General features: G+C 45.6%; 1 protein-coding gene across 1 annotated transcript in view; it reads left to right on the top strand.

Moving 5' to 3' along the window:
* LOC115120658 (plexin-A1-like) overlaps positions 1–23,650 on the top strand; it is a 409,850-nt gene that overhangs the window by 328,446 nt on the left and 57,754 nt on the right. Inside the window, exon 16 of the mRNA XM_065003449.1 lies at positions 7,863–8,030. Coding sequence (XP_064859521.1) covers positions 7,863–8,030 — 168 coding nt within the window. The remainder of the gene's footprint in view (positions 1–7,862; positions 8,031–23,650) is intronic.

The raw sequence follows: 23,650 nt of genomic DNA, 5'->3' as shown, positions 1-23,650 counted from the left end.
TAAAGAAAAAAGTATTTAATAAGAATATTTCATTCATTCAGATCTTTATTTTTTTGAGCAGTGTATGTACGGCACACCGCGGGTTTTGCCGGCAAGTGTTATGAAAGTTGTTGCCCAGGCAACAAGACGGCGCAAGCGGAATGTGGAAAAGGCGCTTTTCTTTTTCTTATTTTCCTTCCCTTCTTCCCTGTACACCTTTCAGCCAAGCCCTGGAAGACGGGGCGTTTAAATTGCTTGTTACGAGACAGCGGGATGTGCTCGTAGAAATGCACCCTAGCTTATTTTCCCTTCCACTTAGTTTCCCCTCAGCTTCTGGTGTCTCACTAATGTGTTTTTGTCCTCTTTCCTCTCTCTCCTTCTCACTGTTTCTGGTCCACAATAGATGGGATTTATGTACAAAATAATTGTTGTGAGATAGGAAAGTCTGTGCACTCATCACACACACTGTTGAAGAAATATGGCTACAGGTTCATCTACCTCACCTGAAGCTGCTATAGACCACCAAGTGCTAACACTCAGTATCTGGATAACATGTGTGAAATGCTTGATAATGTATGTGATATCAACAGAGATATATATTCTGGGTGATTTAATTATTGACTGGCATTAAGCTGCCCACAGATTCAAACTGTAACCAGTGCCTGCAACCTTGTTCAGGTTATCAGTCAACCTGCCAGGGTAGTGACAAACAGCACAGCAATTAAATCATCAACATGTTTTGATCACGTATTTACTAAGGCTGCAGAAATGTTTATTTAAAGCAGTATCCAAATCCATCGGATGTAGTGACCACAATATAATAGCCATATCTAGGAATAGCAAAGCCTAATATAGTGTATAAGAGGTCATACAATAAGTTTTGTAGTGATTCCTATGTTGTTGATGTAAAGAATATGTGTTGCTCTGTGGTGTGCAATGAGGAGCAACCAGACTCTGCACTTGATATATTTATGAAATTGCTTATTCCAGTTACTAATAAGCATGCACCCATTAAAACCTATTAAATCCCTGTGGATTGATGAGAAATTAAAACATTGTATGGTTGAGAGGGATGAGGCAAAAGGAATGGCAAATAAGTTTGGCTGCACAACTGATTGGCAAACATACTACAAATTGAGAAATCATGTGACGAACTGAATAAAAAGAAGAAGAAACCATACTAAGAAAGAAAGATAAATTATATAAAGAATGATTGTAAAAAGCTTTGGAGCACCTTAAATGAAATTTTGGACAAGAAGGTAAACTCAGCTCCATCGTTCATTATATCAGATTGCTCATTCATTACAAAGCCCACTGACAAAACCCACTGATAATAATTTTTTTCATTGGTAAGTTTAGAAAATGTTAGCATGACATGCTAGCAACAAATGCTGACACTACACATCCATGTATAACTGATTAAATTATGAAATAATAATAGCCTCCAACACTCTACTCAGCAAACTGGATGCTGTCTATCACAGTGCCATCCGTTTTTTCACCAAAGCCCCATATACCACCCACCACTGTGACCTTTATGCTCTCGTCGGCTGGCCCTCGCTACATATTCTTCGCCAGACCCACTGGCTCCAGGTCATCTATAAGTCTTTGCTAGGTAATGCTCCGCCTTATCTCAGCTCACTGGTCACCATATCAACACCCACCCGTATTACGCGCTCCAGCAGTTATATCTCACTGGTCATCCCCAAAGCCAATACCTCATTTAGCTGCCTTTCCTTCCAGTTCTCTGCTGCCAGTGACTGGAACTAATTGCAAAATCATTGAAGTTGGAGACTTATATCTCCCTCACTAACTTTAAGCATCAGCTATCTGAGCAGCTTACCGTTCGCTGCAGATGTACATAGTCCATCTGTAAATAGCCCACCCAACTACCCACCTCATCCCCATTTTGTTTTTATTTACTTTTTTGCTCTTTTGCACACCAGTATTTCTACTTACACGTCATCATCTGCACATCTATCACGTCATTGTTAATTTGCTAAATTGTAATTACTTTGCTACTATGGCCTATTTATTGCCTTACCCACTTACTCCATTTGCACACACTGTATATCGATTTTTCTATTGTGTTATTGACTGTACTTTTGTTTATCCCATGTGTAGTAACTCTGTGCTGTTTTTTGTAGCACTGCTTTGCTTTATCTTGGCCAGGTCGCAGTTGTAAATGAGAACGTGTTCTCAACTGGCCTACCTGGTTAAATAAAGGTGAAATATATCTATATTTTTATTAAAAATCTGAGCCTACTAGAAAGTGTGTGCCCTCAGGCCTGGAGGGAAGGAAAAGTAATTTGGTTAACAAAGAATAGTAAAAGCCCCCTTTACAGTCTCAAATAGCCAACCAATCATCCTTTTACTAACCCTTAGTAAACGCTTGGTAAAAATGTTGGACAAGATACAATGCTATTTTAATGTAAAGAAATTGACAACCAACTATCTGCATGCTTATTGGGAAGGACATTCAACAAGCAGGGCACAATCATGACTGATGATTGGCTGAGAGAAATTGTTGATAAAAAGATTGTGGGAACCATTTTGTTAGACTTCAGTGTGGCTTTTGACATTATCGATCATAGTCTGCAGATAGAACAACGTGTGTTATGGCTTTACACCCCCTGCTTTATTGTGGGCAAAGAGTTACCTGTCTTACAGAACACAGAGGGTGTTCTTTAATGGAAGCCTCTCCAACATAATCCAGGTAGAATCAGGAATTCCCCAGGGCAGCTGTATAGGCACCTTTTTAACTTTTTACTAATGACATGCCACTGGCTGAGTAAAGTCTATGTATGCGAATGACTCAACACTATACACGTCAGCTATTACAGCAAGTTAAATCACTGCAACACTTAACAAAGAGCTGAAATTCACTTCAGAATGGGTGGCAAGGAATAAGCTATTCCTAAATAAAATGTAAAAAAAATAAAAGCACTGTATTTGGGACAAATGATTCACTAAACCCTAAACTTCAACTAAATATTGCAATTAATAATGTCGAAATTGAGTAAGTTGAGGTGACTAAGCTGCTTGGAGTAACCCTGGATTGTATACTGTCATGGTCAAACATGTTTATAGAACTGTAGATACAATGGGGAGAAGTCTGTCCATAATAAGCGCTGCTATGCCTTTTTAACCACACTATCAACAAGGAAGGTCCTACAAGCCCTAGTTTTGTCACACCGAGACTATTGTTCAGTTGCATACCCCACAAGACATGCCACCAAAATGTCTCTTCACAATCCCCAAGTCAAGAACAGACTACGGGAGGCACACAGTACTACATAGACCATGGCTACATGGAACTCTATTCCACATCAGGTAACTGATGCAAGCAGTAGAATCAGATTTTAAAAAACAGATACAAATACACCTTATGGAACAGCGGGGACTGTGAAGAGACACACACACAGGTACATATACATGCATACGCAGACAAGCGCTACCACATACATTCACATGATAAAACACGCACTCTACACACACGTACACATGGATTTTGTATTGTAGGTATGTGGTAGTAGAGTAGTCGCCTAAGGGAACACAGTGTGTTGTGAAACGTGTTATGAAATGTAATGTCATATCACTTTTTAAATTGTATATGTCACGTTCTGACCTTTATTTCCTTTGTTTTGTATTTATTTAGTCTGGTCAGGGCGTGAGTTGGGTGGGCAGTCTATGTTTGTTTTTCTATGTTTTGGGGTATTTCTATGTTTCGGCCTAGTATGGTTCTCAATCAGAGGCAGGTGTCATTAGTTGTCTCTGATTGAGAATCATACTTAGGTAGCCTTCACTGTGTGTTTGTGGGTGATTGTTCCTGTCTCTGTGATTTGCACCAGATAGGGCTGTTTTGGGTTTTCACGTTTCTTGTTTTTGTTAGTTTGTTAGTTTGTTCATGTGAAGTGATTTATTAAAACATGAATCAAAATAACCATGCTGCGCTTTGGTCCACCTCTCCGTCAATGGAAGAAATCCCTTACAGTATATAACTGCCTTAATGTTGCTGGACTCCAGGAAGAGTAGCTGCTGCCTTGGCAGGAACTGTTGAGGATCCTTGATAAATAAAAATGTAAATACACACACACATACAGCCTGAACACACACACACACCCCCACACCCACACACATACAGTAGCTTTTTTGACGTGAATTTGTATTCCCATTCAAAATGCTATTTTCCCGAAACCCAAAACTTTAACCCCAAAACCTGAACTCCTAACCTTAGCCCTAAGGTCGACATCTGCGCCCCTGCAGAAATGTAGATAGCATAATAAACTCCCATAAAAATCTGTCAGTTTAAGCTAGAAATCTGTTATTTGCATTGGATGTGTCTCAATCCACCGCATCCGCATATGTCGCACTTCCGCATCTACGGGGAAAGATGATAGAGCTCGAGCAGTGTTGGTCAGACCATGAGACATCCCAAAATGTGTCTGTAGCGTCTGATGGTGTTTTGCTCTACGACCCACACAACATCGTGGGATCCATCTGAAGTTGGTACAGCCAATCTGCCAATCTGAAATTCCCCCGGTACCAGTTGGAAAAATGAAAGGGAGTACAGTGCATTCGGAAAGTACAGCCTTATTCCAAAATGGATTGAAAAACTTTTTTTTTTATCAATCTACACGCTATACCCTATAATGACATAGCAAAAACTGTTTTATTTTTTATTTTTGCTAAAGTACTTTGTTGAAGCACCTTTGGCAGAGATTACAGCCTCAAATCTTATTGGCTACAAGCTTGGTACACCTGTATTTGGGGAGTTTCTCCCATTCTTCTCTACAGATCCTCTCAAGCTCTGCCAGGTTGGATGGGGAGCTTCACTGCATAGCTATTTTCAGGTCTCTCCAGAGATGTTCGATTGGGTTTAATTCCGGGCTCTCGCTGGGCCACTCAAGGACATTCAGAGACTTGTCCCGAAGTTACTCCTGCGTTGTCTTGGCTGTGTGCTTAGGGTCATTTTCCTGTTAGAATGTGAACCTTTGCCCCAGTCTGAGGTCCTGAGCCCTCTGGAGCAGGTTTTTGTCAATGATCTCTCTGGACTTTGTTCCATTTATCTTTCCCTCGATCCTGACTAGTCTCCAGTCCCTGCCCACTGACAAACATCCCCACATCATGATGCTGCCACCCATGCTTCACAGCAGGGATGGTGCCAGGTTTCCTCCAGATGTAACGCTTGGAATTCAGGCCAAAGAGTTCTATCTTGGTCAATCATGGTCTGCGTCCTTTAGGTGCCTTTTGGCAAACTCCAAGCAGGCTGTCATGTACCTTTTAATGAGGAGTGATTGGTGGAAGGTTGCAGAAATGGTTGTCCTTCTGGGTGGTTATTCCATCTCCACAGAGGAACTCTGGTCATCTCCATGACTAAGGCCCTTCTCTCCCAATTGCTCAGTTTGACCGAGGCGGCCTGCTCTAGAGTCTTGTTGGTTCCAAACTTCTTCCATTTAAAAATTATGGAGGCCACTGTGCTCTTGGGGACATTCAATGCAGCAGACATTTTTTTGGTAGCCTTCCCCAGATCTGTGCCTTGACACAATCCTGTCTCGGAGCTCTACGGACAATTCCTTCAACCTCATGGCCTGATTTCTGCTCTGACATGCACTGTCAACTGTGGGACCTTATAAAGACAGATCTGTCCCTTTTCAAAACATGTCCAATCAATTGAATTTACCACAGGTGGACTCCAATCAAGGATGATCAATGGAAACAGGATGCACCTGAGATCAATTTTGAGTCTCATAGCAAAGGGTCTGAATATTTATGTAAATATGGTATTTTAAAATAACATTTCTAAAAGCATGTATTTCTCTTCGTCATTATGGGGCATTGTGTGTAGATTGATGAAGAAAAAAACGATTTAATCCATTTTAGAATAAGGCTGTAACGGAACAAAATGTGGAAAATGTTAAGGGGTCTGAAAACGTTCTGAATGCACTAAATAGGGAGACTGTTTAGTGCCAAAAATAAGGGGTTAAATACATGAAAAATGTTTCTCAGATATAAGACGGACACTGAGGGGACTATCTGTTCCATGTAGTGACTCTGTTATCCAATGCATTTGTATGGGCTAATAGCATTAAAGCCAAATCAAATAAAAATGTATTATTTTTTATCTATATTTTTAAAAATCAAATAGTAAAATTATCCTTGATATGAAGGGGTTAAATGCATGTAAAAAATAAACTTAAATATTCAAATCTTTCTTAATATCTCTCAGATATAGGACAGACACTTCAGAACTAACTTCCTTTTGATGTTTTGGGTGGAAGTTTTTGATTTTCCATGTAATGAATCTGTTATTCATTGCGGCTTCAACAGGTCTTGGACTTGGTGAAACCAAACCCTATACTTTACCCTTATGCCTAAAATAGAATTTTAACAAATTCAGGTCATGAAAACAGTCCAGACTTTTCAACATTTTCTGGTCAGGACATTCATGTCCTGATAATGTAGGAAAACATTAACACACACACACACGCGCACGCACGCACACAAAAACTATACAGTCACAGGATCCCTCACATTATACTGATATACAAACACGCACTACATCTTTTGGATGTCTGCTTTGCCAACATAACATTTTGTCAAGGCGTTGGAAGTAACCCCCCACTCCGCAGAGTGCAACGTTTGGCTAACAAAGCCAAACCACAAAAAACGTTCAGAGCACAGCTGGCTGCATGTCGGAGGGGGTTGCATCACATTGTGATGACTGGCAGTCTCTGAGACTGCTGCCACTTCATATCAGTCAGGGAGAAGGAGACGGCTGCCACTCCAGATCATTCAGGGAAAAAGCGACTGCTTCCTCTCCAGATCAGTCAGGGAGAAAGAGACGGCTGACACTCCAGATTAGTCAGGGAGAAAGAGACGGCTGACACTCCAGATCAGACAGGGAGAAAGAGACGGCTGACACTCCAGATCAGTCAGGGAGAAAGAGACTGCTGACACTCCAGATCAGTCAGGGAGAAAGAGACTGCTGACACTCCAGATCAGTCAGGGAGAAAGAGACGGCTGACACTCCAGATCAGTCAGGGAGAAAGAGACGGCTGACACTCCAGATCAGTCAGGGAGAAAGAGACGGCTGACACTCCAGATCAGTCAGGGAGAAAGAGACGGCTGACACTCCAGATCATTCAGGGAGAAAGAGACGGCTGACACTCCAGATCAGTCAGGGAGAAAGAGACGGCTGACACTCCAAGATCATTCAGGGAGAAAGAGACGGCTGACACTCCAGATCATTCAGGGAGAAAGAGACTCTGCTGCTCTTGACGCTCTTATGGGGCTTTCACACGAAATTGGTTTGGAGGGTTTTTCCGAACGCGCCAGCGCACTGAACAATGCTCCGTGGTTCACTCAAAAAGGGTGGTCTCTGTCCGATTTCATACCATGGTGCGGTTTGCTGCAGGTGAGAATGCAGTAGAGACCAAACACAGGAAAATAACCAGAGGCGCGCAGTATTAGTGGTTGTTTGACTGACAGCATTTGATGAAATGCACGCAGTACCATAACTTACTATCTCTGAAACATTCTTTGAGTAGCAACGCATTTATGAGCGCATCCAGTGCAGATTTGGGGAGACTGAGTCTGTACCAGGGATATAGTCTACTGAATAAATTCACTATTCACGTCACAGTTCGTTTCTATTACGCTTTTTCCTCCCGGATGTTGTTGGAAGACAAAAGCGAAAGTAATATGAAGTTTGGGACACACAGGTTATGCTTTTTGATAGTCATAGATTGATTTAACTTGAGCATTTTTCTCCAATAAACTGAGTGTGCCTCGTGTGGCCCTCTTCTCAGTTAGAGCATGTGTGTGTATGTGTGACATGACATGCTTTTCCTTCATGTTACACACTCCCTCTTCCCTTCCAGGCGGAGTGCCAGGGAGATGGTGTGTGTGACCCCGGCAGGTCAGAGTCCTGGAGGTACCCCCGTCATGGTGGACATCAACTCAGCTGAGCTCAGAAACCCAGAGGTCAAATTCAACTACACCGATGACCCCACCATCTTCAAGATCGAACCTGACTGGAGCATCGCTAGGTGAGAGTCTTAAACTGAATGGTACTGGTCTTATATGGTCTTAACTGGTCTTAGATTGCTTTAGATCTTTTGTTGGACAATACAGTTTAATTTGTGTTTTAATTCTATGTAGAGATCTGAAAGGTATGGATAGGTGTAATTACACCTGTAGTTTGTACTGCAGTCAATGCAAAGCCTGTATAAATACTCGCTGCCTTATTCAAATGAGACAATGTGGCGTGACAGTTTGATGCGGGAATATTTATGAACAAACACAAGCTGTGTACAGAGCAAGAAGTGGATTCTGATGCAAAATGGCTCGATAGAATGATCTAGAAAAACTGAGTTGAGTTCATTTCTCAATTTTATCTGAATGTAAATCAGTAGCTACCAGGTAGGCAGATTACACTGTTGATGCTCCCGGAAATAGTAATGACGGCCTACCCCGGCCAAACCCTAACGACGCTAGTCTAATTGTGCGACGCCCTATGGGACTCCCAATCACTGAAGGTTGTGAAACAGTCTGGAATCAAACCAGGGTCTGTAGTGACTCCTCTAGAACTGAGATGCAGTGCCTTAGATCGCTGCGCCACTTGGGAGACCCATATGGAATCATGTAGTAACCTTTGCACACACTTGGCATTCTCTCAACCAGCTTCATGAGGCAGTCACCTGGAATGCATTTGACAGGTGTGCTTTGTTAAATGTTAATTCGTGGAATTTCTTTCCTTAATGCGTTTGAGCAAATCAGTTGTGTTGTGACAAGGTAGGGGTGGTATACAGAAGATAGCCCTATTTGGTAAAATACCAAGTCCATATTATGGCAAGAACAGTTCAAATAAGCAAAGAGAAACGACAGTCCGTCATTACTTTAAGACATGACGGTCAGTCAATTCTGCAGTCACAAAAACCATCAAGCGCTATGATGAAACTGGCTCCCATGAGGACCGCCACAGGAAAGGAAGACTCCGTTACCTCTGCTGCAGAGGATACATGTCACGGTCGTCATCCTCTTCATCTGAAGAGGAGAGGCGAGAAGGATCGGAGGACCAAAATGCGGCGTGATATGTGTTCATGTTGAATGTTTAATTAAAGAAAGAACTGAACACTGAAACACTATACAAAATAACAACCGTGAAGCTAATGCGAGCTGCGCTGAAACAAGCCATCAACATAGAATATCACCCACAAACAAACAGTGCAACCCAGGCTACCTAAGTATGATTCTCAATCAGAGACATCTAATGACACCTGCCTCTGATTGAGAACCATACTAGGCCGAAACATAGAAATACCCAAATCATAGAAAAACAAACAGACTGCCCACCCCAACTCACGCCCTGACCATACTAAATAATGACAAAACAAAGGAAATAAAGGTCAGAACGTGACAGTACCCCCCCCCCCAAAGGTGCGGACTCCGGCCGCAAAACCTTAACCTATAGGGGAGGGTCTGGGTGGGCGTCTGTCCACGGTGGCGGCTCTGGCGCGGGACGCGGACCCCACTTCACCATAGTCTTAGTCCGCCTTATTGTCCGCCTCCGTGGCTTTCTAACCATGACCACCCTTCTCAATGATCCCACTGGACAGAGGGGCGGAAGCTCTGGACAGAGGGGCGGAAGCTCTGGACAGAGGGGCGGAAGCTCTGGACAGAGGGGCGGAGGCTCTGGACAGAGGGGAAGCTCTGGATAGAGGGGCAGGGGCTCTGGCGCCTCTGGGCTGAGGGGCTCTGGCGCCGGACAGGCGGGAGACTCCGGCAGCAGCGCCGGACAGGCGGGAGACTCCGGCAGCAGCGCCGGACAGGCGGGAGACTCCGGCAGCAGCGCCGGACAGGCGGGAGACTCCGGCAGCAGCGCCGGACAGGCGGGAGACTCCGGCAGCAGCGCCGGACAGGCGGGAGACTCCGGCAGCAGCGCCGGACAGGCGGGAGACTCCGGCAGCAGCGCCGGACAGACAGGACCACCTGCAGGGAGGAGACAGAGAGACAGCCTGGTGCGTGGGGCTGCCACAGGAACCACAAGGCTGGGGAGACCTTCAAGAGACTTGGTATTAGGAGGAGGCACCTGAAGGACCGGGCTGTGGGGGAGCACTGGAGCTCTGGTGTGCAACCTTGGCACCACTTCCCCAGGCTGGACAACTACTCTAGCCCGGACCCTCCAGAGTGCAGGCACAGGTTGAACCGGGCTGTGGGTAAGCACGGGAGATCTAGTGCTTACTACACGCACCTCTCCCTTAGGCTCCACTCCCACATTTGCCCGGCACGAGCGGAGCGCAGGCAGAGGACGCACTGCACCCTCCCAGCGCCTCGGAGACACAGCACGCAGAGCCGGCGCAGGATACCCTGGACCAAAACTGCGTACCGGCAACCAGACCCGCTGAGCAGGCACCATACGCCCTGGCTCGATGCCCACACTCGCATGGCACTTTCGGAGGGCTGCCCTATAGCGCACCGGGCTATGGGCACGTACTGGCGACACCGTGCGCTTAACCGCATAACACGGTGCCTGACCAGTAATGCACTGCTTATAATAAGCACGAGGAGTGAGCTCAGGTCTGCTACCTGGCTTAGTACCGCACCTCGTCTGTCCCCCCAAAAAATGTTTTGGGGCTGCCTCTCGTACCTGTCGCTCTGCCATGCTGCCTCCTCATATCGCCGCCGCTCAGCTTTCGCTGCCTCCAGCTCTGCTTTGGGGCGGCGATATTCCCCAGCCTGTGCCCAGGGTCCCTCTCCGTTCAGTATCTCCTCCCTTGTCCAGGAGTCCTGTGATGCTGGCCGCTGTTGTTGCTGCTGCTGCTGCTGCTGCTGTCTGTCGCTGTCTTTTACCACGCTGCTTGGTCCTTGGTTGGTGGGTGATTCTGTCACGGTCGTCCTCCTCTTCATCTGAAGAAGGATTGGAGGACCAAAATGCGACGTGATATGTGTTCATGTTGAATGTTTAATTAAAGAACTGAACACTGAAACACTATACAAAAACAGTAAACAAAATAACAACCGTGAAGCTAATGCGAGCTGCGCTGAAACAAGCCATCAACATAGACAATCACCCACAAACAAACAGTACAACCCAGGCTACCTAAGTATGATTCTCAATCAGAGACACCTGCCTCTGATTGAGAACCATACTAGGCCGAAACATAGAAATACCCAAATCATAGAAAAACAAACATAGACTGCCCACCCCAACTCACGCCCTGACCATACTAAATAATGACAAAACAAAGGAAATAAAGGTCAGAACGTGACAATACGGTAATTAGAGTTACCAGCCTCACAAATTGAAACTTAATTTGAATAGGCTCTGAATAAACTGTGTTGCTGAGACAAGTAGGCAATGCTCTTTGAATAGGGTTGGTGGGAGAAAAAAAGAGCAACCACTTGGGAAAAAATACAAAAAAATAATATAGCTACTCTGGAGTAAGTAAGCACAAAGTATTTCCAAGTGCTTTTTGATGATTTGGCAGTTGCATCTTAACTTCTTGCGTCGAGCCATCCCGGATCCGGTATCGTGACTACAGCCTCAAGCTCATTATCAAATCAAATGTATTTATATAGCCCTTCGTACATCAGCTGATATCTCAAAGTGCTGTACAGAAACCCAGCCTAAAACCCCAAACAGCAAGCAATGCAGGTGTAGAAGCACGGTGGCTAGGAAAAACTCCCTAGAAAGGCCAAAACCTAGGAAGAAACCTAGAGAGGAACCAGAAGTCCTCTTCTGGCTGTGCTGGGTGGAGATTATAACCAGGCTATGTGGGGTGGCCAGTCCTCTTCTGGCTGTGCCGGGTGGAGATTATAACAGAACATGGCCAAGATGTTAAAATGTTCATAAATGACCAGCATGGTCGAATAATAATAAGGCAGAACAGTTGAAACTGGAGCAGCAGCATGGCCAGGTGGACTGGGGACAGCAAGGAGTCATCATGTCAGGTAGTCCTGGGGCATGGTCATAGGGCTCAGGTCAGATGAAACTGGAGCAGCAGCATGGCCAGGTGGACTGGGGACAGCAAGGAGTCATCATGTCAGGTAGTCCTGGGGCATGGTCCTAGGGCTCAGGTTCTCAGAGAGAGAGAAAGAAAGAGAGAAGCAGAAAATTAGAGAATGCACACTTAGATTCACACAGGAAAGTGAATAGGACAGGAGAAGTACTCCAGATATAACAAACTGACCCTAGCCCCCCGACACATAAACTACTGCAGCATAAATACTGGAGGCTGAGACAGGAGGGGTCAGGAGACACTGTGGCCCCATCCGAGGACACCCCCGGACAGGGCCAAACAGGAAGGATATAACCCCACCCACTTTGCCAAAGCACAGCCCCCACACCACTAGAGGGATATCTTCAACCACCAACTTACCATCCTGAGACAAGGCCGAGTATAGCCCACAAAGATCTCCGCCACGGCACAACCCAAGGAGGGGGCCGCCAACCCAGACAGGATGACCACAACAGTGAATCAACCCACTCGGGTGACGCACCCCCTCCAGGGACGGCATGAGAGAGCCCCAGTAAGCCAGTGACTCAGCCCCTGTAATAGGGTTAGAGGCAGAGAATCCCAGTGGAAAGAGGGGAACCGGCCAGGCAGAGACAGCAAGGGCAGTTCGTTGCTCCAGAGCCTTTCCGTTCACCTTCCCACTCCTGGGCCAGACTACACTCAATCATATGACCCACTGAAGAGATGAGTCTTCAGTAAAGACTTAAAGGTTGAGACCGAGTTTGTGTCTCTGACATGGGTAGGCAGACCGTTCCATAAAAATGGAGCTCTATAGGAGAAAGTCCTGCCTCCAGCTGTTTGCTTAGAAATTCTAGGGACAATTAGGAGGCCTGCGTCTTGTGACCGTAGCGTACGTGTAGGTATGTATAGCAGGACCAAATCAGAGAGATAGGTAGGAGCAAGCCCATGTAATGCTTTGTAGGTTAGCAGTAAAACCTTGAAATCAGCCCTTGCTTTGACAGGAAGCCAGTGTAGAGAGGCTAGCACTGGAGTAATATGATCACATTTTTTGGTTCTAGTCAGGATTCTAGCAGCCGTATTTAGCACTAACTGAAGTTTATTTAGTACTTTATCCGGGTAGCCGGAAAGTAGAGCATTGCAGTAGTCTAACCTAGAAGTGACAAAAGCATGGATTAATTTTTCTGCATCAGTTTTGGACAGAAAGTTTCTGATTTTTGCAATGTTACGTAGATGGAAAAAAGCTGTCCTCGAAATGGTCTTGATATGTTCTTCAAAAGAGAGATCAGGGTCCAGAGTAATGCCGAGGTCCTTCACAGTTTTATTTGAGACGACTGTACAACCATTAAGATTAATTGTCAGATTCAATAGAAGATCTCTTTGTTTCTTGGGACCTAGAACAAGCATCTCTGTTTTGTCCGAGTTTAATAGTAGAAAGTTTGCAGCCATCCACTTCCTTATGTCTGAAACACATGCTTCTAGCGAGGGCAATTTTGGGGCTTCACCATGTTTCATTGAAATGTACAGCTGTGTGTCATCCGCATAGCAGTGAAAGTTAACATTATGTTTTCGAATAACATCCCCAAGAGGTAAAATATATAGTGAAAACAATAGTGGTCCTAAAACGGAACCTTGAGGAACACCGAAATTTACAGTTGATTTGTCAGAGGACAAACCATTCACAGAGACAAACTGATATCTTTCCGACAGATAAGATCTAAACCAGGCCAGAACATGTCCGTGTAGACCAATTTGGGTTTCCAATCTCTCCAAAAGAATGTGGTGATCGATGGTATCAAAAGCAGCACTAAGGTCTAGGAGCACGAGGACAGATGCAGAGCCTCAGTCCGATGCCATTAAAATGTCATTTACCACCTTCACAAGTGCCGTCTCAGTGCTATGATGGGGTCTAAAACCAGACTGAAGCATTTCGTATACATTGTTTGTCTTCAGGAAGGCAGTGAGTTGCTGCGCAACAGCCTTCTCTAAAATCTTTGAGAGGAATGGATGATTCGATATAGGCCGATAGTTTTTTATATTTTCTGGGTCAAGGTTTGGCTTTTTCAAGAGAGGCTTTATTACTGCCACTTTTAGTGAGTTTGGTACACATCCAGTGGATAGAGAGCCGTTTATTATGTTCAACATAGGAGGGCCAAGCACAGGAAGCAGCTCTTTCAGTAGTTTAGTTGGAATAGGGTCCAGTATGCAGCTTGAAGGTTTAGAGGCCATGATTATTTTCATCATTGTGTCAAGAGATATAGTACTAAAACACTTGAGTGTCTCTCTTGATCCTAGGTCCTGGCAGAGTTGTGCAGACTCAGGACAACTGAGGTTTGGAGGAATACGCAGGTTTAAAGAGGAGTCCGTAATTTGCTTTCTAATAACCATAATCTTTTCCTCAAAGAAGTTCATGAATTTATCACTGCTAAAGTGAAAGTCATCCTCTCTGCGACAGTATCAAAAAGGAATTTCGGATTGTTCTTATTTTCCTCAATTAAGTTAGAAAAATAGGATGATCGAGCAGCAGTAAGGGCTCTTCGGTACTGCACGGTACCGTCTTTCCAAGCTAGTCGGAAGACTTCCAGTTTGGTGTGGCGCCATTTCCATTCCAATTTTCTGGAAGCTTGCTTCAGAGCTCGGGTATTTTCTGTGTACCAGGGAGCTAGTTTCTTATGAGAAATGTTTTTAGTTTTTAGGGGTGCAACTGCATCTAGGGTATTGCGCAAGGTTAAATTGAGATCCTCAGTTTGGTGGTTAACTGATTTTTGTCTTCTGGCGTCCTTGGGTAGGCAGAGGGAGTCTGGAAGGGCATCAAGGAATCTTTGTGTTGTCTGTGAATTTATAGCATGACTTTTGATGTTCCTTGGTTGGGGTCTGAGCAGATTATTTGTCGCAATTGTAAACGTAATAAAATGGTGGTCCGATAGTCCAGGATTATGAGGAAAAACATTAAGATCCACAACATTTATTCCATGGGACAAAACTAGGTCCAGCGTATGACTGTGACAGTGAGTGGGTCCAGAGACATGTTGGACAAAACCCACTGAGTCGATGATGGCTCCGAAAGCCTTTTGGAGTGGGTCTGTGGACTTTTCCATGTGAATATTAAAGTCACCAAAGATTAGAATATCGTCTGCTATGACTACAAGGTCCAATAGGAATTCGGGGAACTCAGTGAGAAACGCTGTATATGGCCCAGGAGGCCTGTAAACAGTAGCTATAAAAAGTGATTAACGCAACGTTAACTATTCATGAAAATCGCAAATGAAATGAAATCAATCTATTTGCTCTCAAGCTTAGCCTTTTGTTAACAACACTGTCATCTCAGATTTTCAAAATATGCTTCTCAACCATTGCAAAACAAGCATTTGTGTAACAGTATTGATAGCTAACGTAGCATTTAGCGTAGCATTTAGCGTTAGCATTCAGCAGGCAACATTTACACAAAAAAACAGAAAAGCATTCAAATAAAATCATTTACCTTTGAAGAACTTCAGATGTTTTCAATGAGGAGACTCTCAGATAGCAAATGTTCTGTTTTTCCTGAAAGATTATTTGTTTAGGACAAATCGCTCCGTTTTCTGCGTCACGTTTAGCTACGAAAAAAACCCTGTATCCAGGATTGTGTAAATCTATCCGCAAGCTCATTAGCATAACACAACATTAACTATTCATGAAAATCGCAAATGAAATGAAATTAATCTATTTGCTCTCAAGCTTAGCCTTCTGTTAACAACACTGTCATCTCAGATTTTCTAAATATGTTTCTCAACCATTGCAAAACAAGCATTTGTGTAACAGTATTCATGGCTAACGTACCATTTAGCGTTAGCATTCAGCATGCAACATTTTCCACAAAAACCATAAAAGCATTCAAATAAAATCATTTACCTTTGAAGAACTTCAGATGTTTTCAATGAGGAGACTCTGTTAGATAGCAAATGTTCCGTTTTTACAAAAAATATTATTTGTGTCGACTAATCGCTCCGTTTTGTTCATCACGTTTGGGTAAGGAAAAAATAATAATAATAAGTCATTAAAACGCAAACTTTTTTCCAAATTAACTCCATAATATCGACAGAAACATGGCAAACCGATGTTTGGAATCAATCCTCAAGGTGTTTTTCACATATCTATCGACGATAACTGCCACGATGGATTTTTACTTTCTCTTCTGAAGAAATGGAACGCACATGGACTTACAGATTACACACACAGGACACCGGGCGGGACACCAGGTAAATGTAGTCTCTTATGGTCAATCTTCCAATGATATGCCTACAAACACGTCACAATGCTGCAGACACCTCGGGGAATAGACAGAAAGCGCGGGCTCATTCCTGGCGCATTCACAGCCATATAAGGAGACATTAGAACACAGCGCCTTCAGAATCTGGGGCATTTCCTGTATGAAAGTTCATCTTGGTTTCGCCTGTTGCATTAGTTCTGGGGCACTCACAGATAATATCTTTGCAGTTTTGGAGACGTCAGAGTTTTGTCTTTCCAAGGCTGTCAATTCCATGGATAGTCGAGCATCTTTTCGTGACAAAATATTGCGCTTAAAACGGGCATGTCTTTTTATCCAATAATGACACAGCGCCCCCATAGGTTCAAGAGGTTAAGGACGCCAAAACAGACCTGAAGCCGCTAGACACAAAATGCCAGTCAGTCGCTAGGGGGAATGGAACAAACCACCATGGAGACATCACGGTGGGTAGTTGGCGCCGACAGAGATGTTCGCCTCGCTTCGAGTCCTTAGGAAACTATTCAGTATGTAGCTTTTTTTATGTATTATTTCTTACATTGTTACCTCGGGAAATCTTAAGTCTTATTACATACAGCCGGGTAGAACTATTGGATATAAGAGCGATGTCAACTTACCAACATTACGACCAGGAATACGACTTTCCCGAAGCGGATCCTCTGTTTGGACCACCACCCAGGACAATGGATCTAATCCCAGAAGCCAACCCAAGACAACGGCGGGGGCAGACAGAGCGGCCTCCTGGTCAGGCTCCATAGACATGCACAGCGCTCACCGCTCGCGAGTACACTACTCGCCAATGTTCAGTCTCTTGACAACAAGATAGACAAAATTCGAGCAAGGGGGTTGCCTTCCAGAGATTGTAGCATTCTCCGTTTCACGGAAACATGGCTGTCTCGGGATATGTTGTCGGAATCGGTTCAGCCACCGGGCTTCTCCATGCGTCGCACCGACAGAGATACACACCTCTCTTGGAAGAGGAAGGGCGGGGGTATATACTTCATGATTAACGACTCATGGTGTAATCATAACAACATACCGGAACTCAAGTCCTTCTGCTCACCCGACCTAGAATTCCTCACATCAAATGCCGGCCATGTTACCTTCCAAGATAATTCTCGTCAGTTATCGTCACAGCTGTGTACATTCCCCCCCTCAAGCAGACACCAAGATGGCCCTAAAGGAACTTCACTGGACTCTATGTAAACCGGAAATCATATATCCTGAGGCTGCATTTATTGTAGCTAGGGATTTTAACAAAGCAAATTTGAAATCTAAGTCAGCATATTGATTGCACTACAGGTGGGGGTAATACACTAGACCACTGCTACTGTAACTTCTGTGATGCATACAAAGCCCTGCCCCGCCCTCCCTTTGGCAAATCCGACCATCTTGCTCCTACCATCTTATAGGCAGAAACTCAAACAGGATGTACCAGTGACTAGAACCATTCAACACTGCTCTGACCAATCGGAATCCACGCTTCAAGATTGTTTTGATCACGCGGACTGGGATATATTCCGGTCAGCGTCACAGAATAACATCGACCTATATGCTGACTTGGTGAATGAATTTATAAGGAAGTGCATTGGAGATGTTGTACCCACTGTGACTATTACAATCTATCCTAACCAGAAACCGTGGATGGATGGTGCCATTTGCACAAAACTGAAAGCACGAACCACCGCATTTAACCATGGAAAGAGGTCTGGGAATATGCCTGAATATAAACAGTGTAGGTATTCCCTCTGCAAGGCAATCAAACAAGCGAAATGCCGGTACAGGGACAAAATGGAGTCGGAATACAAGACGTATGTGGCAGGGTCTACAGGAAATCACGGACTACAAAAAGAAAACCAGCCACGTCACGGACACCGACGTCACTCTTACAGAGAAACCACCATCGCGGCCCGCTAACAAGAACTTCGCCCCCCTCTCCTTCTCGGTGGCCGCCATGAGTAAAACATTTAAATGTGTTAACCCTAGCAAGGCTGCTGTCATGGCCGACATCCCTAGCCACGTTCCTCAGATAACTGAACTAAATGACTACCGCCCCGTTGCACTCACTTCTGTCATCATGAAGTGCTTTGAGAGACTAGTCAAGGATCAGATCACCTTCACCTTACCAGCCACCCTAGACCCACTTCAGTAGCGGGCCACCCCGTTTGATTACCAACAACGACGAGACAGCCTACAGGGAGGAGGTGAAGGTACTCAGAGTGTGGTATCAGGAAAACAATGTCTCACTCAATGTCAACAAAACAAAGGAGATGATCATGGACTTCAGGAAACAGCAGAGGGATCACCCCCCTATCCACATACTAGGGACGGCAGTGGAGAAAGTGGAAAGTTTTAGTTCCTCGGCGCGGCACATCAACGAGAAACTGAAATGGTCCACACACACAGACAGTGGGGTGAAGAAGGCGAAACAGGGCCTCTTCATTCTCAGGAGGCTGAAGAAATGTGGCTTGTCACCCAAAACCCTGACTAAATTTTACAGATCCACATTCGAGAGTGTCCCGTCGGTCTCTATCACAGACTGGTGTGGCATTTGCCGCCCTCAACCGCAAGGCTCTCCAGAGGATGGTGCGGTCTGCACAATGCATCACCGGGGGCAAACTACCTGCCCTCCATAACACCTATAGCACCCGATGTCACAGGAAGACAAAAAAGATCATCAAAGACAACAACCACCCGAGCCACTGCTTGTTCACACCGCTACCATCCAAAAGGCAAGGTATGTACAGGTGCATAATAGCTGGGACCGAGAGACTGAAGAACAGCTTCTATCTCAAGGCCATCAGACTGCTAAACAGCCATCCCTAACTGAGAGAGACCCAATCACTGGCCACTTTAACAAGTGGATCACTATTAATTTTAAACAATGCCACTTTAAATAATGCCACTTTAATAATGTATACTTATCTTACATTAGTCATATCATATGTATATACTGTTTTTTATATCATCTTTTGCACTTTGCCTATGCCACTCTGCCATTGCTCATCCATATATTTACAGTTGAAGTCGGAAGCTTACATATACACTTAGGTTGGAGTCATTAAAATTTGTTTTTCAACCACTCCACAAATTTATTTTTAACAAACTATAGTTTTGTCAAGTTGGTTAGGACATCTAATTTGTGCATGACACAAATAATTTTTCCAACAATTGTTTACAGACAGATTATTTCACTTATAATTCACTGTATCACAATTCCAGTGGGTCAGAAGTTTACATTCACTAAGTTGACTGTGCCTTTAAACAGCTTAGAAAATTCCAGAAAATTATGTCATGGCTTTAGAAGCGTCTGATAGGCTAATTGTCATAATTTGAGTCAATTGGAGGTGTACCTGTGGATGTATTTCAAGGCCTACCTTCAAACTCAGTGACACTTTGCTTGACATCATGGAAAAATCAAAAGAAATCAGCCAAGACCTCAGAAAGAAATTGTAGACCTCCGCATGTCTGGTTCATCCTTGGGAGCGATTTCCAAACGCCTGGAGGTACCATGTTCATCTGTACAAACAAGTATAAACACCATGGGACCACAGAGCCGTCATACCGCTCAGGAAGGAGACTCGTTCTGTCTCCTAGAGATGAACGTACTTAGGTGCAAAAAGTGCAAATCAATCCCAGAACAACAGCTAAGAACCTTGTGAATATGCTGGAGGAAACAGATGCAAAAGTATCTATATCCATAGTAAAAACGAGTCCTATATCGACGTGAAGAACATTTGTGGCAGCATCATGTTGTGGGGCTTCTTCTTCTGCTTTGCTGCAGGAGGGACTGGTGCAATTCACAAAATAGATGGCATCAAATAAGAAGGAAAATTGTGGATATATTGAAGCAACATCTCAAGACATCAGTGAGGAAGTTAAAGCTTGGTCGCAAGTGGGTCTTCCAAATGCACAATGACCCCAAGTATACTTCCAAAGTTGTGGCAAAATGGCGTAAGGACAACAAAGTCAAGGTATTGGAGTGGCCATCACAAAGCCCTGGCCTCAATCCCATAGAAAATATGATGGCAGAACGGAAAACGTTTGTGAGAGTAAGGAGGCCTACAAACCTGACTCAGTTACACCAGCTTTGTCAGGAGGAACGGGCCAAAATTCACCCAACTTATTGTGGGAAGCTTGTGGAAGGCTACCTGAAATGTTTGACCCAAGTTAAACAATTTAAAGGCAATGCTACCAAATACTAATTGAGTGTATGTAAACGTCTGACCCACTGGGAAATAAATTATTCTCTTGTCACGATCGTTATTAGGAGTGGACCACGTTGCAGTGTGGTATGTTTCCATCCTTTTATTTGGAAGAGAAACTCAAAGAACAAAAACAATAATGCGAAAAAACGAAACGTGAAGCTCAAAGTAGTGCTCGCAGGCAACTATACCTAGACAAGATCCCACAAAGCACAATGGGAAAATGACTGCCTAAATATGATCCCCAATCAGAGACAACGATAAACAGCTGCCTCTGATTGGGAACCATACCAGGCCAACATAGATAATTAATCACCTAGATAACCCACCCTAGTCACTGTCACGCCCCAACCAACATAGAGAATAAACTGCTATCTATGGCCAGGGCATGACAGCCCCCCCACCCCACCCCCCGGCCAAAGGTGCGGACTCCGACCGCAAAACCTGACTCAATAGGGGAGGGTCTGGGTGGGCATCTACCGTCGGGGGTGGCTCCGGTGCGGGCGAAGTACCCACTCCGCTCACAGATACATCATCTTCCATGGCGGCTCTGGTGCATCGATCGTCGCCGGAAGCTCCGGACCGTGGATCCTCGCAGGAGGAACCAAACGGTCACTGGAGGCTCTGGACCGCAGACTGTCACTGGAGGCTCTGGACCGCCGACCGTCGCTGGTGGTTCCGGACCGTGGACCATCTCAGGAGGTTCCAGACAGTGGACCGTCTCAGGAGGTTCCGGACCGTGAACCGTCCCAGGAGGTTCCGGACCGTGAACCGTCCCAGGAGGTTCCGGACCGTGAACCGTCCCAGGAGGTTCCGGACCGTGAACCGTCTCAGGAGGTTCCGGACCGTGAACCGTCCCAGGAGGTTCCGGACCGTGAACCGTCCCAGGAGGTTCCGGACCGTGGACCGTCCCAGGAGGTTCCGGACCGTGGACCGTCCCAGGAGGTTCCGGACCGTGGACCGTCCCAGGAGGTTCCGGACCGTGGACCGTCCCAGGAGGTTCCGGACCGTGGACCGTCGTAGGAGGTTCCGGACCGTGGACCGTCGTAGGAGGTTCCGGACCGTGGACCATCGGAGGAGGTTCCGGACCGTGGACCGTCGGAGGAGGTTCCGGACCGTGGACCGTCGGAGGAGGTTCCGGACCGTGGACGGAAGCTCTCGACTGGGGACTGCAGGCCTGATGCGTGGGGCCCGGTACAGGTGGCACCGGGCTGGTGACACGCACCTCAGGTCGAGTGCGGGGAGCTGGCACAGGACGTACTGGACTGTGGAGACGCACTGGAGTGTGGAGCGTAGAGCTGGCACAATGCGTCCTGCACAAATGACCACCTTCGCATGGCAAGTGCGGGAAGCTGGCACAGGATGCACTGGGGATACAGCGCGTAGAGCCGGCGCAGGATATCCTGGACCGAGGAGGCGCACTGGAGACCAGGCGCGCTGAGCCGGCACAACCCGTCCTGGACAGATACCCACTTTAGCACAAAAAGTGCGAAAAGCACAAAAAGACACAGTGCTGCCTCCGCCTGCTTCCATTGCAGGCTTCTGTCTCCTGCCATAATCTCTTCCCATGTCCAGGATGTGTCCAGGACAACGATAAACAGCTGCCTCTGATTGGGAACCAGGCCAACATAGATAATTAATCACCTAGATAACCCACCCTAGTCACTGTCATGCCCCAACCAACATAGAGAATAAACAGCTCTCTATGGTCAGGGCTTGACATCTCTCTACTATTATTCTGACATTTCACATTCTTAAAATAAAGTGGTAATCCTAACTGACCTAAAACAGGGAATTTTTCCTAGGATTAAATGTCAGGAATTGTGAAAAACTGAGTTTAAATGTTTTTGGCTAAGTTGTATGTAAACTTCCGACTTCAACTGTATTTCTTCATATTCTCTTTCCTTTTAGATTTGTGTGTATTGGGTAGTTGTTGGGGAACTGTTAGATGACTTGTTAGATATTACTGCACTGTTGGAACCAGAAGCACAAGTATTTCGCTACTCTCGCATTAGCATCTGCTGACCATGTGTATGTGACAAATAACATTTGATACGTCTACGGGGAGAGAGACGATCAACAGACTACGATGAGAGGTGCGAGGAGGCGAGCGATCTCATTTGGAACAGAAGTGTTGTTGTGTCTTAGCTCTTTACTTATTACTTATTTATATAATAAGAAAGACTCTGAATACAAGAAATTGAACTGGAGCTTCACATTTACTAAAACGAGTTAGTACCAGAACAACATAGAACAACACTGCGCATGAACAAAGGTGCTCCATTCTCACATGGTCTCTCCTATCATTGCTATGCAGACGACACACAATTAATCTTCTCCTTTCCCCCCTCTGATGACCAGGTGCCGAATCGCATCTCTGCATGTCTGGCAGACATATCAGTGTGGATGACGGATCACCACCTCAAGCTGAACCTCGGCAAGACGGAGCTGCTCTTCCTCCCGGGGAAGGACTGCCCGTTCCATGATCTCGCCATCACGGTTGACAACTCCATCGTGTCCTCCTCCCAGAGCGCTAAGAACCTTGGCGTGATCCTGGACAACACCCTGTCGTTCTCAACTAACATCAAGGCGGTGGCCCGTTCCTGTAGGTTCATGCTCTACAACATCCGCAGAGTACGACCCTGCCTCACACAGGAAGCGGCGCAGGTCCTAATCCAGGCACTCGTCATCTCCCGTCTGGATTACTGCAACTCGCTGTTGGCTGGGCTCCCTGCCTGTGCCATTAAACCCCTACAACTCATCCAGAACGCCGCAGCCCGTCTGGTGTTCAACCTTCCCAAGTTCTCTCACGTCACCCCGCTCCTCCGCTCTCTCCACTGGCTTCCAGTTGAAGCTCGCATCCGCTACAAGACCATGGTGCTTGCCTACGGAGCTGTGAGGGGAACGGCACCTCAGTACCTCCAGGCTCTGATCAGGCCCTACACCCAAACAAGGGCACTGCGTTCATCCACCTCTGGCCTGCTCGCCTCCCTACCACTGAGGAAGTACAGTTCCCGCTCAGCCCAGTCAAAACTGTTCGCTGCTCTGGCCCCCCAATGGTGGAACAAACTCCCTCACGACGCCAGGACAGCGGAGTCAATCACCACCTTCCGGAGACACCTGAAACCCCACCTCTTTAAGGAATACCTAGGATAGGATAAAGTAATCCTTCTCACCCTCCCCCCCCCTTAAAAGACCTAGATGCACTATTGTAAAGTGGCTGT

The sequence above is a fragment of the Oncorhynchus nerka genome, linkage group LG2, assembly GCF_034236695.1.
Source record: "Oncorhynchus nerka isolate Pitt River linkage group LG2, Oner_Uvic_2.0, whole genome shotgun sequence".
In the NCBI taxonomy this organism is placed as follows: Eukaryota; Metazoa; Chordata; class Actinopteri; order Salmoniformes; family Salmonidae; genus Oncorhynchus; species Oncorhynchus nerka.
The sequence above is the reverse complement of the archived record's forward strand: the minus strand, read 5'-3'. Positions and strand labels throughout refer to the sequence as shown.